Consider the following 17,910-nt stretch of genomic DNA (forward strand, 5'->3'; position numbering starts at 1 on the left):
TATTATTATGCACCCCACTGCATACTCTTATTACAAATCCATTGAACCACATGACTATTCTTGTTGCTACGCAGCCGCTAGGCTTGTCTAGAGAAAATTCATGCAGTTACGTTGTGGAGACGTGTATGTATTGAATTCTTATTTAGCTTACTTAATATTAATAACTGGACAGTACTTATATGTTAATTTAATACCCTTTGATTTAAAATGAATACTATGCAAAAGAGTAAAACATATCATTTTCATCAAGAGCAGGAACTAGAATACTTTTTTGTAATGATAAAAGAAACATGTTGCTCGATTTGCAATGCTTCTGTGGCTATATCCAGAAAAGGAAATTTAGAAACGCACTTCAGTGCACTCCATGGTAAATACCAATCGGATTTTCACCTAATAGTGACCCTAGAAAAAATAAATGAAAAGAACTTAAATCCAGATTATTTGCAGAACAAAATTTTTTCATTGTTGTTTGTTATTTGGCTTTTTTAGGAGCATTAGCAACTAAGGCCATACTGCTCTGAGGATATGCGGTGGTCATTCCCTGACCTTTCCGTATCCTCTGTATTTGGTGGTCATGGGCTTGAACCCTGGTCTAATCAAGAAGCGTGTGCTACGCACTGCTGCTCCTGCCCACCTGGCTACGGAGATGCCAATTTCTTCGTGACACCTAATTTACAATCTAAAGCAGTAACTGTAGCATCATTTAAAGTGAGTAATTTCTTGCAAAAAAATGCAAACCATTTTCTGATGGTTAATTCATCAAAGATGCATTTTTAGAAATAACAGATTCTCATTTTGAAAATTTTAAGAACAAAAGTGAAATTAAAAGTGCTCTTCAAGATCTGCAGTTATCTTGAAATGGTGTGATGCGACGCATCGAAAAAATGAGAAAAAATGTGAGCAAACAATTGCGTGATCATATTGCTAATTGTGTCCTTTTCTTTACAACTTGATGAATCTACAGATGTCAATGACACAGCTCAATTGTCCGTTTTTGTGTTCATATGGTTTCGATGATTCTGCCACTAGAGAAGAACTGCTGGGTATGGTTTCATTAAAAGAAAGAACTAGAGGTCTTGATATATTTAACACATTCAAAAATTTTATTGAAAAAATTAAATTACCACTATTTAAGCTCGTATCAATAACAACAGATGGAGCTAAAGCAATGACAGGGCCTCTTAACGGATTCATCGCATTGTGCCAAAAGGATGACGAATTCTCAGTTATTTTGAGTTACCCCTGAGTTTTAGCCAGAAAAAGATTAAATACTAAAAGTATTATGGACATAGCTTTCAAAATCATGATTTCCATTAGAGGACAAGCTCTTCAAAGGAGATTTTTGAAAATGCAACTCAAAAATGAACCAAATCTGATATTACACACAGATGTGGGTTGGCTGAGTCAGAGTAAGTTTCTAGAGAGATTTCGAAATTTGCTGAATGAAATTTAAAAATTTGTTGATCAAAGGGGAGATGATTATCAGCAGCTACAAGATACAGAGTGGTTGTGTGATCTGGCTTTTTTGACATATTTTACCAGTAAATTAAGCGATCTGAATTTGGAATTACGAGGAAAAAATAAAAATGTGAGTGACACAATTAGTAGTATTTCTGCATATAAATATCAATTTTTTGCAATGGCTAAGGATCTAAAAGAAAAAAAAAAAAAACCGATCATTTTGCAAATATGCAAGATCATTTGCAAAAATATCCTGTTTTTGAATTTAATAGTGAGAAATATGTTTCTGAAATTTAGAAAGTTGTGGATGATTTTGAAACCAGATTCAGTGATTTTAAAACAATTGAAGACATTGTTCAATATATTTCTTATCAATTTAATGTTGACTTAGATATGAAACAAATTGCAGGAAAAAAATTGCCGAGATTTTTCACACGGAGAAAATATTATTGAAAATTAAATTATTACACTGCAAAACGATGTTCCTAAAAGCCAGATCATCAGGAAAAGACTTTTGGAAATATGTTTGAGAAGAAAAGTAGCCAAATGTAAAAAAATGATGCAGTGAACTTTTAAATTCCTGGTTTGATTCCACATATCTATGTGAATTGGCCTTTTCATATTTGAAACAAACAAAGACGAAGAATCGCTCTACTCTTACGGACTTGCATACAGAAGATTCTTTACAGTTGGCCTTATCACAGCATATCCCCGATTTTGAAAGCTTAGCAGATGACATTCAGACACAAACTTCACATAAATTAAAAAATTAAATTAAGAATTCTGAATTGCATTTAATTTTAAAATTTATAAACAACATCTTTTAATATGTGTTGATTAACTTTTTTAACCATGTGCAATGAAATTCTTGAGATGGTAGATCGTGGCACATTTTGAAGAAAAAAATTCTATTGTATCACAAATTAAGTTGGCCACCTGTGATATACAGGAATTTTTCTAGCAGGGATAAGGAGATGATTATCCCCTTGTATAAAGCAATGGTCAGGCCACACCTTGAGTACTGCATATAAATCTGGAGGTCTCACTTTAGGAAGGATGTAGAGTTGCTAGAATGAGTACAGAGAAGCACAGCAAGATTGGTGAGGGGGAACGAAGGGGTGCTCTTTCGAAGAAAAGCTTAAGTTTGGAAATTGCAGCGTCTGGAGACTAGGCACCTGCAAAGTGATCTGATTGAAGTGTATAAGGCCTTGAATGGATTGAGCAGGCTCAATGTTCATGGGATTCTTCTGCCTGCTCAGATTACGAACCTAAGGGGGCATAAATTCCAGTTGATTACTGGAACAAACTTCCATCTGTTGTTGTGGAAGTTGATAGCTTAAATAAATTCAAGGAAGAAGTGGATAAACTTGTGGAGCAAATGGATAGGTGAAATGGGAAGATGTTTTTTTTTTTTTTTTTTGGCTGATGCTGTATAAGTTTGCTTTCTTGCATTATATGCTTCTACTAAGGCTAAAGTTTTCATGATATCAATGTTTGCCTGTTGGGACCTTGCAATCTTTTCAAATTAGCCAAGGTATTCACTAGTTGCACAGTCCAATTCAGAATAATCCATGCAAAAATGCTATATTGTTGGTTGGGAAACAGTGGTAACTTCTGAATACATCGAATAATAATATAGGGTGTCCACAAATGATTACCCTGATTACATTTTGTTACAAAAAATTTTATTACTATTGGGTGGTTAACAAAATTTAACCAAATTGTATGCTAATATTAAAAGTTTTTATCAATACATAAGGACTTTAAAGAACTTCAACATGAGTGTCTCTTGTGGCATGTTCATTCAACCTTACCAAATTAGAGTACAGTCAGTCCTCGTATAATACGTATTTACACTACATGAATTCGATCATACACGATTTATAAATAGGGGAACAATATAGTACAAAGGGTACTAGGAAAGTTTTGCAATACAGCTTTGTTTATTTAATTTTTTCAAAGTAATTTCCTCTACATTCAATACACCTCTCCATCCTCCAAAACCAATCTTTAAACCAGTTCTGCCAAGTTTCACTAGGGAGTAAAGCACACTCGTTGTCCCAAGCCCGTAGAAGGTCCTCATCACTGGAAAACCGCCTCCCTTTTAGCTTCATTTTCACATGCGGGAACAGTGCAAAGTCGCAGGGAGCAAGGTCTGGACTGTAGGAAGGGTGCTCGAGAAGTTTCAGTCCTGTCGTGGTCAAATATTCGGTGCAGGCTTTGGCGCGGTGAGCTGGAGCATTTTCGTGATGGAGGTACCAGGTGTCCATTCTTGACTTTGGCCGCAGGTTCTTCATAGATCCAATGACTTTAGGCAGGCATTGTTCAGTATACCACTTAGCTGTGACTGTCTTCTGCGTGTCCAAAACGACACGTTCCACAATTCCACTCGATTTGAAAAATACAGCTATCATTTTCTTCTTTACAGATCGGGATTTTCTCACAATTACGGGTGTGTCGTCATCATCAAAGACCCAAACTTTGTTTAGAGCCTTGGTCGGCAGATCGTAATAGTACAGCCAAGTCTGGTGACCAGTCACGATGTTGTTCACATACCGAGATTGTCCCTTATCAAACTTTTTTAACATCTCCCGCACCAAGTCACACGTCGTGTCATCTGCTCTTCAGTCAGTTGATGCAGCACCCAGAGAGAACAAAGTTTCTTCACGTGCAAATGATCTTGCAGAATCGAACGAATTGCTGGTGCATTTAGGCCCAAAGTATCCTCTATCTGTTGGTAGGTCACTCGCCTGTTTTCGTCAAGCATTTTCCTCACAGCAGTAACGTTTTCCTCCGTAACTGACGTTCGTGGCCTTCCCGGCCTCTCAGAATCCTCCAGAGTGAAATTTCCCCTTTGGAATTCTCTATACCACCTGAATATCGTTGTACGATGTGGACAATCATCATCTAGTGCAAGAGTCATTTCTTCTAAGCACTGGTCTATGGTTAAACCACGCACGAAATTATACCGCAAAACTGTCCTTATCTCATTTCGTGACCACGATGCCATCGCAAGCACTTTACACTCTCACTACTAATGAATAACTGAGCCCATCGATTTGGCGCGGCGGCTACTATTCACGTATGAACATGTCTCAACATGCAGCAACAAGCAGCTTCCTGTGATTCATTGTTGCGTCATATTGCAAAACTTTCCTAGTACCCTTTGTATATAACACGAACTGAATTCGCTTATGCACGATTCGTCTTTGTGTTTACAAGAAATGGCAGTCGAACGCGGAATCACCCCAACCGAACGCAACACGATAGGAATGAAGAGAAGATTCTGAAAATGTATTTATGTTTTTTTATATCAGTGAAGGGGAAACACATTTCACCATAATAAGGTAAAAATCCACACAATTCCAGCTATCGGTATTATTACAAATGCAATTAGATCGAGTTTACTACCAGTTTATAACAGATTCCACTAGCAGAAACGCAACTGGAAATTGTTTTTATTGTTTTATGGTAGTAACCCCCAGAAATGTGCTTTAGTAAAATGTGAGGTGTTAATAGTGTATCTCTGCCTTTACAGTGTTGTTTATTCAGTTGCTACATGCACGCAGCTTTGTTTATGTGTATCAAGCGTGCCTCCTCATTTTGTAATTGTGCTTTATTCCCTAAAAATGAATGAGTAAAATACTTAAAAGGTGTGAAAAGGAAGTGTCCTGGTGAAGACACTGCAGATTCAGAGAGAAAAAGAAAAGCAATATCAATAAACAGAGGCGGACTGGATCAAAAATTCTTACCCAAGAAAATTTGTAGTGGCCTCATACTATGGGGTTTACGGCCAAGATCACACTGGCCTCCGGCCCACCGGGGTTTCCCCGGTAAGGCTTACGGCCAGTCCGCCTCTGTCGATAGAGAAAAACTATGAAATTGTGAAACGCTTTGAGCAAAATGAAAGACCATGTGATATTGCATGTGCTACAGGCCTAAATGAGGCAACGCCGAAAATTAGAAAGATGCATTAAAACAACATAGCAGGAACAACTCAAAGTGTAATTAATCTCCATTAGATCAAGACATAAAGAATTGGAAGAGATGGAACGGCTGTCATCTGTTTCGATAGAAAATCAAACAAAAAAAACAAGTTTGCTTACGATAAAAGCAGGAACAACTCAAAGAGTGTAATTAATCTCCATTAGATCAAGACACAAAGAATTGGAAGAGATGGAACGGATGTCATCTGTTTCGATAGAAAATCAAACAAAAAAACAAGTTTGCTTATGATAAAAGCAAAAGCATTAGCAATATTTTATTACGTAATAGTTGTAATAAAATACTTATGTATTTTATTACGATAATCTATTGTGTTTGGTAATGTTTTGGTTAAAAATGTGTGTTCAATCTCGGGTGGTCAGCACCTAACCCTATTTTTCCCATAGGGCCTGTTGTTTATATTGCATGATTTTGCATTGCACAAGGGTTTCTAGATGCCTCCGTAGCCAGGTGGGAAGGAGCAGCAGAGCGTAGCACACGCTTCTTGATTAGACCGGGGTTCGAGCCCGTCACCATCGAATGCGGAAAGGTCAGGGAATGACCACTGCATATCCCGGAGCAATATGGCCTTAGTTGCTAATGCTCCTAAAAACTAAAACAACAACAAGGGTTTCTAGGAACACAACTATCGTGCTATACGAGGACTGACTGTATATTATAATCAGGGTAATCATTTGTGGACACCCTGTATATTGAATAATCCAATATCAAATTAATGTGATATTGGAAACGCTTTGAGCAAAATGAAAGACCACGTGATACTGCATGTGCTACAGGCCTAAATGAGGCAATGCCGAGAATTAGAAAGATGCATTAAAACAACTTTCATAGCAGGAACAACTCAAAGTGTAATTAATCTCCATTAGATCAAGGCATAAAGAATTGGGAGAGATGGAACGGCTGTCATCTGTTTCGACAGAAAATCAAACAAAAAAATAGTTAAATGCACTTTACTATAATATGGATTCTAATTAGGCTTTGTTAAACTACATTAAGAAAACTTTCTTGTTAAGTAAAATATTTCTTTTATACAGTGGGATTTCAATTATCTGACCAATCAAGGATCTGGCAGACAGCACTATCTGCAATCACTGTGCATATTATATTATATGTGTATTTTATGTTATTTAAATTTTTCTAACAATAAAGAAAATTTAACTCAGCAATTAGAACTTACTAAATTGCATTCTTTTACTAATATCAAGCAGAAAAATCAAATTTTTTAAAATCTCTTTTAACATCAACAATGCAACTATTTTTGAAATGCTGCTTGCAGCTTCTAATGTTCAGAAGGCTGTATGTGTTCTTAATTTGTGAACATAAGAAATTTTGCACTTGTGGAAACTTGGTTTATAATCATCAATAAGTACTGTAAGCAAGAACAGTTAATGTATATTCGCTATGATTGTTTTTAAGGTCTTTCCTTTTTTTAAAAGGAAAGACCTTTTCTTTAACGTCTTTCCTTTTTTTTCAAAAGGAAAGACTTTAAAAACAAGGAAAGACCTTAAACTTTTTCACAATAGGTAACTGTCAGGCAGGGCTGTATTTTGTCACCTCACCTTTTTTAATCTTTATGCCGAAGATATCATGCATGAAGCTTCGGAAGATTTAGAGACTGGAATCAAAATTGGAGGACTGAAGATAAACAATCTTCGTTATGCAGCTAATTTGCAATTCTAAAGATCATCTTAAAGAAACTCTGAAGAGAGTATGTGAGGTAAGTAAGAAAAAAGGATTGTTTCTAAATGAATGTAAAACTAAAATTATGCTGATTGGTGATACTCTCAGTTCCAGTAAAGTGAAGGTTAGTGGGCAAGATATCGAAGAAGCTGATGAATTTGATTACTTAGGGTCAAGAATAAATAAAAATAGACTGCTCAAATGATGTAAAGAGAAGATAAGGCAATTGCTAAAACGTTGGTCACTGATCTGACAAAATTATGGAGATCAAGATCTTCCCCTAAAGATGAAACTGAGAATCATTGATTCGTTAATTTTTCCAGTTGCCACTTATGGATGTGAAGGATGGAATCTGAAAAGAGTTGACAGGAAGAAAATTGAGGCATCTGAAATGTGGTGTTACAGGAGAATACTGTGCATTCTTACTTGGATTGAAGAACAAATGAGTGGATATTGAATAAAATTGGCAGGCCTAAACTTGTTCTTCATAGCATCATCAAAAGAAAACTCAAGTTTTTTGGTCATATAGTAAGAAGGGAAAACTTTCGGTTGAAGAATATAATGGAAGGAAAAATTGAGGGGAAGGGGTGCATAGGAAGACCTGCAACAAGGTGGAAGGATGGGATCAGTGAACTTCTGGGCATGACACTTTGTGATGCAGTTGGAGGAATTTGTTGGTGGCGACAACAGCTCCTCAGGGAGCTTGTTTGTTTGTTATTTGGTTTTTAGGAGCATTAGCAACTAAGACCATATTGCTCCGGGGATATGTGGTGGTCATTCTCTGACCTTTCCGCATCCTCCATATTCGGTGGTCACGGGCTTGAACCCCGGTCTAATCAAGAAGCGCGTGCTATGCACTGCTGCTCCTACCTACGGAGGTGCCCTCAGAGAGAGCTATGTGACTGGAAGAAGAATGTTAGGAGAGACCTGGCTGTATACTGTAGTTTGCAATTACATGGGTGAGTATTGTGCTGTACTGTGTTGCTCTGTCCATTGTGGTATATAAAAATAAAGTTGAAGTGGTATCCATCCATAGCAAAACTGATACTGTTGAAAAATTGAAGAAAGGTATTGATGGTATCAATTTTGCTACCAAATATGGACTAAATTCAGTTTTGGATAGTAAAAAAAAAAAAAGCTTCTGAATAAGTTGTTTATCCAAAGCATTCAAATCCCCAGTTAGTTCATATAATTTTAAAAAATACTATCATTTAACTTTTCCTTGATATTTTCAATTACAGCTGTCATCCATTGAGGACCAGTAACGGTCAGCTAGGATATGAATTTCCACTTCCCAAGTACCATTTTAACATGACATAAATATTCTGATAGAACCTTTTCCTGCCTTCATCACTGGTAGCACCCAAGTTAAGCGGACAAATTCAAAATGCAAGTGGAGAAAATGTATTTTCAATGGCATGTTTCATATCATTGACTTATACATCTGTGCTATAATATGGAATTTATAAGCTGACAATTATGGTTGTCAGTTTTAACATTGTCTAAGAAATTAGAGTAACAGCTTTAAAAATCTTCTATCTGCTTTGTCAGTCTCATTTAAGATGGCACTAAGGTTGTTATCATTCCTAATTGATTTTTAGACCAATAAAGTGAAATTTATCATCAAGTCTACATGGAGTAGAGGCAAGAGAACGTTTGAAAAGGGGCTAATGGGCCTTCCTCAACTACATAATGGCAATTTTTGTCTTGGCTATCCCATTTGTAAAAATGGGATAGTCAAGACAAAGAGTAGCAAGAAAATTTGGATCACTGCAAATATTCCATGTGTATTCACTAATGTTAAACTAAGTTTGCATAAATCTATGAACAGGTACTATTCATGTTTATTATATTTTTGTCCCAATGCTGTTATTAGTCCCTTTTCATTACTGCGATGTATGGTTACCACTCGTAATGCTTAAGAAATGACATTATCTTTGTATTCTCTTTTTTGAAAATGTTCTGTCCTTGCAATCCTAACCTAATAGTTCAGCCTGATTTTTGAAGAGATTCTGATCTTGAACAAAATCATTCAACTTTGCTTGTAATCTAAAACCCATAACAACAGGCGGCATAGATTCTGGAAGAATATTGTCATGAAGTACTGATTGCATGGCTAGCAACAAGTTGTGCTATTTTATAGCATGTTTCAATTTAAAAGAAAATACAGATAAACAGAAAATCTGTATATCTGTGTTGAACAGTCACTAATGTGACATTATGGCTCAGCTCCCACCACGAGGATTGCAAATGACAGTTACAGACATATATCTTTTAACTCTGAAGTATGCCTCTTGATTAGACCGGGGTTCGAGCCCGTCACCACCAAATACGGAGGATGCGGAAAGGTCAGGGAATGACCACCGCATATCCCGGAGCAATATGGTCTTAGTTGCTAATGCTCCTAAAAACCAAATAACAAACAACAAACAACAACTCTGAAGTACCACATGCATCAGCTTCAAACATGCACCAGCTAGCCAACATCTAATCACAGTTCATCTGAAAAATTCACCATGTTAACTTTTCTTATTATGAATAAGACTATTTGAAATTGAGGTCATCATAAAAACATCCTGTAAATAGATAAAAAGTAATTAATGATTTAGTTATTTCATTAATTAAATTAGAACAAAACCAAGAGGTCAGCCACTTCTGTATGCACAAGCTTGACTAAAAGTAAGTAAAAATAATGTTTGTAGCATAAAGTATTATAAAGCAATAATGAGACAAATGATGGGCTACTAATGAGGGCTGCAGAGTCACATGCTGATTTCTAACAGTTTCAGCTGTTAGAAAGCAGTATATGGGATAATGATTTTCTCATTCACTCACTCAGCAAATGGATCTTTTGAATATGCACACTGATGACATGTTATGCAACGCTGTCCTAAACAGAATGGCAATGTCATGCAACATTGTCATTCTGTATGAAGCAAATGGCTTTGTTTACAAAAAGTTGCTGTGGAACTGCACAGATGTTATTTTTCATAAATAGCAAATACGAATATGCAATAGTCATATAACATTACATTAAGGTAAAAACAGTTTGTTATAGTGTATCCATCCCACTGTTATAGTGTATCCATCCCAAAAATTCATTTTTACATCATATACTTATAATTCAGAAAAGGCTTTTGGCAATGTTCCACATAAAAGACTGCTGCAATTCTTCACATAAAAGCTGCTGTAATTCTCCCTCTCTTCAAAACCAGTCAGCATCCATTCAGTGTCCAAATCTAAACTTACAGAACTTTTCCTCTTCTCCATTTATCCATTCTACTTGTTTTTGGGAACGACCTTCCTTCACATGTATTTTCCAGAAATTGCAAACTACAGAAATTCAAGTCTAATGTCAAATAGTATCTTCTTATCTTTTCAGCCTTCAATCCATGCACAGTATTAATTACTGTAGTTTCTAATACCTTTGTGCTTTGGATTTTCTTACCTGCACACACACACAGAACATGGCTCATCTTATAACAAATGTTATGCAGTCTAATGTAATGTAATCTGTTTGCCCCTGCCAAAAATTAATACAGTTCATTGTATTGTATTACACCCTGACTGCCACATGACACCTGAACTACAAGGGATTTCTTGTGCTAATGACCAGAGAGCAGATTAGAGTGCAGCTTCTCGTAACAACATGAAAAGAGAACTGACTAGGAAGGATCACATATCTTCTTGTGTTGCTGGCTAACTGAACTATTGTACCATCATAGACTGCTTTAGGAAGCTGTACTTCCAATCAACTTTGATATTCAGTTCTGTCAAAAGAAGGTGATCGGCTTTGTAACTATCTAGAGAGGGAAATGTGTCCAGTAGCAATAACTAATAATACTACTAATCTTTCTCTTCTCTCTCTATATTACCTGTACAGTATTGTTAATAGGTGGCAGGGTTGCCAAAAATTGGCTGGGACTGCTTAATGTAACAAACAAATAAATAAAAACCCTCGCTGTGTCAATTTTACAGTGTAAGAGATAAATTATCAGAAATCGTCTGTTAGAAATCGGTATATAAGACCAATGTTTTACTCATTCACTCAATTAGCAAATTACACCAATGTGATCCAAACAGCTGCATAAGCTGAGGGCAGAGATGTGGACTACCTGTCACTTTGAAAGGAGAATTTACAAAGTGGTAAGCTAACACTCCATGTTGAGGGTTCTACAGACAGGTAAAGTTCATAAAAAAAAAAAAAAAAAAAAAAATCTCACAATCCAGGATAGCTATGGGTTGATTAGCAGTATGGTGGGTATCCTAAAGATTTACCCAGTGTGAAGCATATATACACGGCCATGTAGGCAAGGACTGTAGTCCAAATGCACATTATAAAAATAATAGCATATGTCGAAGTGCTATATGCTTTGACATAAACATACACGCTATGAGTTGGGTCTAGATGAAAAGCGTGGGTGGCAACATGGAAGTCATGGTAGTGGCAGAACATGCATTTCAGCACTATAGTCTATTTGAGCTAGACCAAGGTCTGACATAGGCAGAGAAGAGCCAACATGAAGAATGTTAATGGATCTCAAACATTTTGTCCATAACTGAAGAATATGATTAAGGCCAGCAGTGGTGGTGGCCCCAGCTGTGGTGCACAAAGGCACTGACAGGGTTTGATAGACCCATCTATTTCTTTTTTGGTTCTGCAAAATTCTATATGAAGTATATCAATCCTTTTTGTAATGAACTGGAATTGTTAATAAATTAAATAATTTATTTTTTAAATTAAAGATTAATTTAAAAATGTGTTCTATTTTTATTTTCAAAAAATAAAAAAAATTTGTATTAATTCTATTATACACACATATATATATATAAAATGCTGTAAATATATAAACATGAAACTATCAGTTACTTTACTTTCAAGTTCATAAAATCCTTACATATATAAAAATTCAAACTTCCATATATCTTAATAACCACTTCAGAGCTGATTGCTCTGAAGTCTTTTTGTTTTTTATTCATGGAATGTAACTTTTTTTTTTTAAATAAAAACTTGACTTGTACATAAATGCTTTGAAATATCAATTTATTCTTATTTTGACTTGATTAATTTCCAAAACACAAGAATTATTAAAAAAACTAAAAAAATTCTTTCCCTTTTTGATGTAGTAATGTGCCCTATTATTATCACAGTACTTGAATTAACTTCATGATCTAAATTCTAGAAAACTTCTTCAGTTTTTCCAAAATTGGACAAGTCGGATCTCCTCCTCTCCCTATTTTTAAAGCAATTTTCATACTTCTGTTTGTTAAAATTGTGTCTTTTATTAGACACTGAGATAAGAGATGACAGCACATCATTAGAGAAAGACTTACTGTCACATGTTTGGTAAACTCACTGCTGAAAGGAGTAATTATGAACTAGAACTTTACTACATATAAAATAAATTTTACGGTAAAAAACATACACACATACAGCTAGCTATTAATGTGGAATGTTACCTTTGATGGTGCTATACATAACTCTTCACCTCCTGAAGATTTCTCTTTTATGGATGGTGACTGTGATGATGTTCTGTCTGACACAGGAAGAAGATGGAAGCGTCCAATTACTGAAGATAAGGGCATTATATTGTATTTATCTGTTTGACCAGAATGGAGTGTGTTGCGAGTTCCAGCCATATGAGTTAGGCGGTCAGGAGAACATAATAATCCCAGCAGAAACTATTGTGGGAGGGGGGGAAGAAACTATCAATAAATATTAAAATACATTTGTCCTTTTCTTTAATTCTAAAATTCTGCAAATTTTAAATCTTGATAAAATTTGTGTGTAGCAAAAATTATTACCATATTTGCTGAACATAAACCACACTTTTCCTAAATTGACATGTGGCTCATAAAGGAAAAATAAAAGTATCATGCCTGTGACAAGAGATGATCCTTTAGCTTTAATTAAAAGCATACCTAAAAAGCTTTAATATGGATGAAAACTATATTACCAAATGGATTGTGCACACTGAATTCTGATGGGATTCTTCCACTTTTTCAGATTACGAACCTAAGGGGGCATAAATTCAAATTGAGGAAAGACAGCTGTAGAATAGATGTGTGGAAATTTGCCTTTAGCCAGCGGGTGGTTAATTGCTGTAACAAATTTCCATCTGTCATTGTGGAAGTTGATAGGTTAAATAAATTTAAGGAGGAACTGGACAAACATTTAGAGGGAATGGTTGTGTGATTTTTTTTTTTTTTTTTTTTTGGCTGATGCTACATAAGCTCATATGCTTTCTTTTTTTTTGCATCACATGCCATGATTACTATTAACTAGCCAAATCCTAATGGAAATACATTAACTAACTGTTCAATGTTACTAGGGCCTCTGATGAACCCAAAATTTAAATTAATGTCTTCTAATAGCACGCTCTTTGAGTAGACCAGGGTTCAAACCCCTGATGCCTAAATACGGTTGATCTGCCAACCCACACTGGACCAGTGTGGCAGATTATGGTCCATTTCTCTCAACATTAATTGTTGAGGAGGTTTTAATCTTGCAGTGGATTGATAATGGCAGTAGTTTACCTTTAAGTAACATATGTGTATGCCTATACTGCAAAAGCAGTATAGGCATTGTAGCAATAGAAGGTTATTTATAGTATACTAAAATGAAAAGGAAAAAAAAAAAAAAAAAAAAAAAACAACAACAAAAAAACTGCATATGACCGTATCAGTCCACTGGGGATGTTAATGAGATTATCATTAGATTCTTCAAATTCAAATTCCCCAAGGCTGAAGAACAGCAAATGTCTCTTTACCCCATGAAGTAGGTGCAAAAGAAGATGTGATGAGCAAGGCCACAGTCTTTGTTAAGGTGCAAGACTGTTTAATAGGAATGGTATCCTTAATGTGCACCATATGTTCACGAAGAGGGAAGTGCAGTCGGTCCTCGTATAACACGTGTTTGCATTACACGAATTCGATCATACACGATTTATAAATAGGGGAACGTTATCTTATATAACACGAACCGAATTCGCTTATACACGATTCGCCTTTGTGTTTACAAGAAATGGCAGTCGAATGCGGAATCACCCCAATTGAACGCAACACGATAGGAACGAAGAAGATTCTGAAAATGTATTTATGTGTTTTATATCAGTGAAGGGGAAACACATTTCACCATAATAACGTAAAAACCAACACAATTCCAGCTATCGATATAATCGCAAATGCAATTAGATGGAGTTTACTACCAGTTTATAACAGATTCCACTAGCAGAAACGCAACTGGAAATTGTTTTTATTGTTTTATGGTAGTAACCCCCAGAAATGTGCTTTAGTAAAATGTGAGGTGTTAATAGTGTATCTCGGCCTTTACGGTGTTGTTTATTCAGTTGCTATACGCGCGCAGCTTTGTTTATGTGTATCAAGCGTGCCACCTCGTTTGTAATTGTGCTTTATTCCCTAAAAATGAGTAAAATACTTAAAAGGTGTGAAAAGGAAGCGTCCTGGCTAAGAAACTGCAGATTCTGAGAGAAAAAAAAAGAAGCAATATCGATAAACAGAGGCGGACTGGGTCAAAAATTCTTACCCGGGAAAATTTGTAGTGGCCTCATACTACGGTTTATGGCCAAAATCACACCAGCCTCCGGCCCACCGTGGTTTCCCCCCGTAAGGCTTATGGCCAGTCCACCACTGTCGATAGTGAAAAAATATGAAACTGTGAAACGCTTTGAGCGAAATGAAAGACCATGTGATATTGCACGTGCTACAGGCCTAAATGAGGCAACAACGAGAATTAGAAAGAATGCAGAGAAAATAAAAACTTTCATAGCAGGAACAACTCTGTAATTTTTTTTTTTTTTTTTTTTGTTAGTTGTTGGTGCATCGGCTTCTGTGGTCATAATGCACCTCCCAAAGGTTTTTTTGCATTTTACTCTGATCCAAGCCCAAGACAGGATTTGAACCCGCGACCTTTGGTTTGCCAGGCAGGCACTTTACCCACCTGGCTAGCCCCGTCGGCCAAAGTGTAATTAAAATCTTAAACGCTTTGAGCGAAATGAAAGACCATGTGATATTGCACGTGCTACAGGCCTAAATGAGGCAACGCGGAGAATTACAAAGAATGCAGATAAAATAAAAACAACTTTCATAGCGGGAACAACTCAAAGTGTAATTAAAATCCATTAGATTAAGACACAAGAATTGGAAGAGATGGAACGGCTGTCATCTCTTTGGATAGAAAATCAAACAAAAAACAAGTTTGCTTACGATAGAAGCAAAAGCATTAGCAATATTTTATTACGACTTACGTATTATAATTTATACTTACGTATTATAAAATACGTAAGTATTTTATTACGACTATTTTATTTAATATAATAAATTTTTTACGAATAAAATACGTATTTTATCCGTAAAAAATACTTTTTTAGTATTAAAAAATACTAAAAATACTTTATTATAATATAATATTATTTTTATTACGTATTTTAATCGTTATAAAATACGTAAGTATTTTATAACGATTAAAATTACCCGATTATTTATTGTGTTTGGTAATGTTTTGGTTCCAAATGTGTGTTCAATCTTGGGTGGTCGGCACATAACCCTACTTTTCCCATAGGGCCTGTTGTTTATATTGCACGATTTTGCATTGCACGAGGATTTCTAGGAACGCAACTATCGTGCTATACGAGGACAGACTGTAATGTATATTTTGTCCAATCTAGTTAATGATTATGATGAAATCATAATCATTAACTAGACTGATCAAGATACACTGAAACATTATTTATCTTGATTTCTGTAAAATTTTTGAAACATTTTTATACAAGTGTGTGTATCATAAAATTTGTGATAACAATGGCCTTTTTGCAGAGTTATCTAAGTGGGACATGATATGGCCAAGGGGAGGTGTCTTTGTGAGCTTTTGTTACAGAGTGTGAGGAAGCACCAAATCAGTATTCTGATGGGCTTATACAGGGTGTTTCGGTTGAACGTTTCAGAACTTCTAAGAGGGGTAGGGTACATCCTGACAACTCGAAATCATATAGCAATGTGGGGTCGGAAATGCTTTCCTGAAGCGGTGTTGTACACAGAAGCACCATAAAAAGAAAAGAGACTGTAAGTGAGAAATCGTTTTAATAATACATGAAAAGAAGCAAAAGGTACATGGATTAAAGTAAGTGTTCGAAGTTTCTTCCACGGGCTACAATGCACGCCTCACATCTCCGACGCATGGACATCCGAACATTCTGGAATACTCCAGGCGAATTTCGAATTTCTTCGGCAGCTACTGCGATTCTTGCAACCAGCTCCTCAGCATTGTCAACAGGGGTGTCATAAACTAGCGATTTCATATGACCCCAGAAATAAAAATCAAGACATGATAGGTCGGGTGACCGAGCAGGCCAACGCACGGGACCACCACGTCCGATCCACTGTTGACCAAATGTGACATCCAGGTAGTTACGAACATCTCCGCTATAATGGGCAGGGGCTCCATCGTGTTGGAACCACATTGTCTGTTGCGTCGATGCAGAAATCTGTTCATCTCTCAAAAGTTGTGGCAATACTTGCTGCAGAAAGATCAAGTAGATAGGTCTGGTTAGACCTATCTACTTGATAATCCATGTACCTACGGTAATCCATGTACCTTTTGCTTCTTTTCATGTATTATTAAAACGATTTCTCACTTACGGTCTCTTTTCTTTATGGTGCTTCTGTGTACAACACCGCTTCAGGAAAGCATTTCCGACCCCACATTGCTATATGATTTCGAGTTGTCAGGATGTACCCTACCCCTCTTAGAAGTTCTGAAACGTTTAACTGAAACACCCTGTATAAGGGCTTGAGGAACAAGGTTGATGCCTTCAAATAAATTAAAAAGACCCATCAAGCACTCAGATGCACAGCAATGTTGGAAACTACACTCATGCAATATAAGGCACGAGATCCTTTATGGCAGAATGCACTGGTCCCACAGACTGTAGCTGTTGTCAGTGACCACTGTCAGGGAAATGGAAAATATATTTTGTAAAAACAGGTAAGTGCAATAAGACCAGAGTATATCTGCCTAAGGTAAAAGTTGATGTAGAGCAGTTATTTTTTTTAATGGCACAAAAGGTAGCTATGTACACTTGTACTAATGATATTAAGAGCAGGAGACCTGATGATTTACTTAACGAGTTAGGATTAAATTACAAAAGTGTCTGCTCAGGCATGACAGGAGAGAGTACATGATGAGAGCCATGTCGATCAATTTGGCCACAGAGAGACTGTTCAAGGCTTATGAAATAAAATTTTTCCTAGTGTGGTCTGTGCTTATTAATGGAAGAGAATTTTTACAAGGATGGGATATAATTAAATAGAAGAGTTGCAAGAATATTTTGCAATGCTATCAAAGCAGTGTTATATGGGAAGAACATCCAGCAGCCTGCAAAGCAAGGTTTTGGAGATTACAACTGCTGGAGTGCTCATGGTCATGGAACAAGAAAATACATGGGATGTGTTAGAATTACTAAGAGATTAAACAGGTGCATGCATACTTGCTTGTACACTAAACAATAATCCAGATACATATCGGACAAACAATACTGGCAATATGGCAGGGTGCATTATCCTGCTGGAACACACGAGTGCCATCAGAAAAACAGTTACCATAAAAGGGTGTACTTGATCAGCCACAATGGATAGGTGGTTTTTGGCATTTGGAGTGTGCTTTAGGTGTATAAAGGCAAAAAAAATACTCCCAGAAAAACATCTCCAATATCACACAACACTACCTGCCTGTTTCTGTTGGACTAA

General features: G+C 36.2%; 1 protein-coding gene across 3 annotated transcripts in view; it reads right to left on the reverse strand.

The window, feature by feature from the left end:
• Cog1 (conserved oligomeric Golgi complex subunit 1) overlaps window positions 1-17,910 on the reverse strand; it is a 546,651-nt gene that overhangs the window by 14,769 nt on the left and 513,972 nt on the right. For all 3 annotated transcript variants that reach the window (XM_090377929.1, XM_090377930.1, XM_090377928.1), the window contains one exon: window positions 12,607-12,828. In XM_090377929.1, the coding sequence (XP_090234055.1) occupies window positions 12,607-12,828 (222 nt within the window). The remainder of the gene's footprint in view (window positions 1-12,606; window positions 12,829-17,910) is intronic.

This window comes from Mastigoproctus giganteus, chromosome 7 (assembly GCF_048544385.1).
Source record: "Mastigoproctus giganteus isolate SK-2022 chromosome 7, ASM4854438v1, whole genome shotgun sequence".
Lineage (NCBI taxonomy): Eukaryota > Metazoa > Arthropoda > Arachnida > Uropygi > Thelyphonidae > Mastigoproctus > Mastigoproctus giganteus.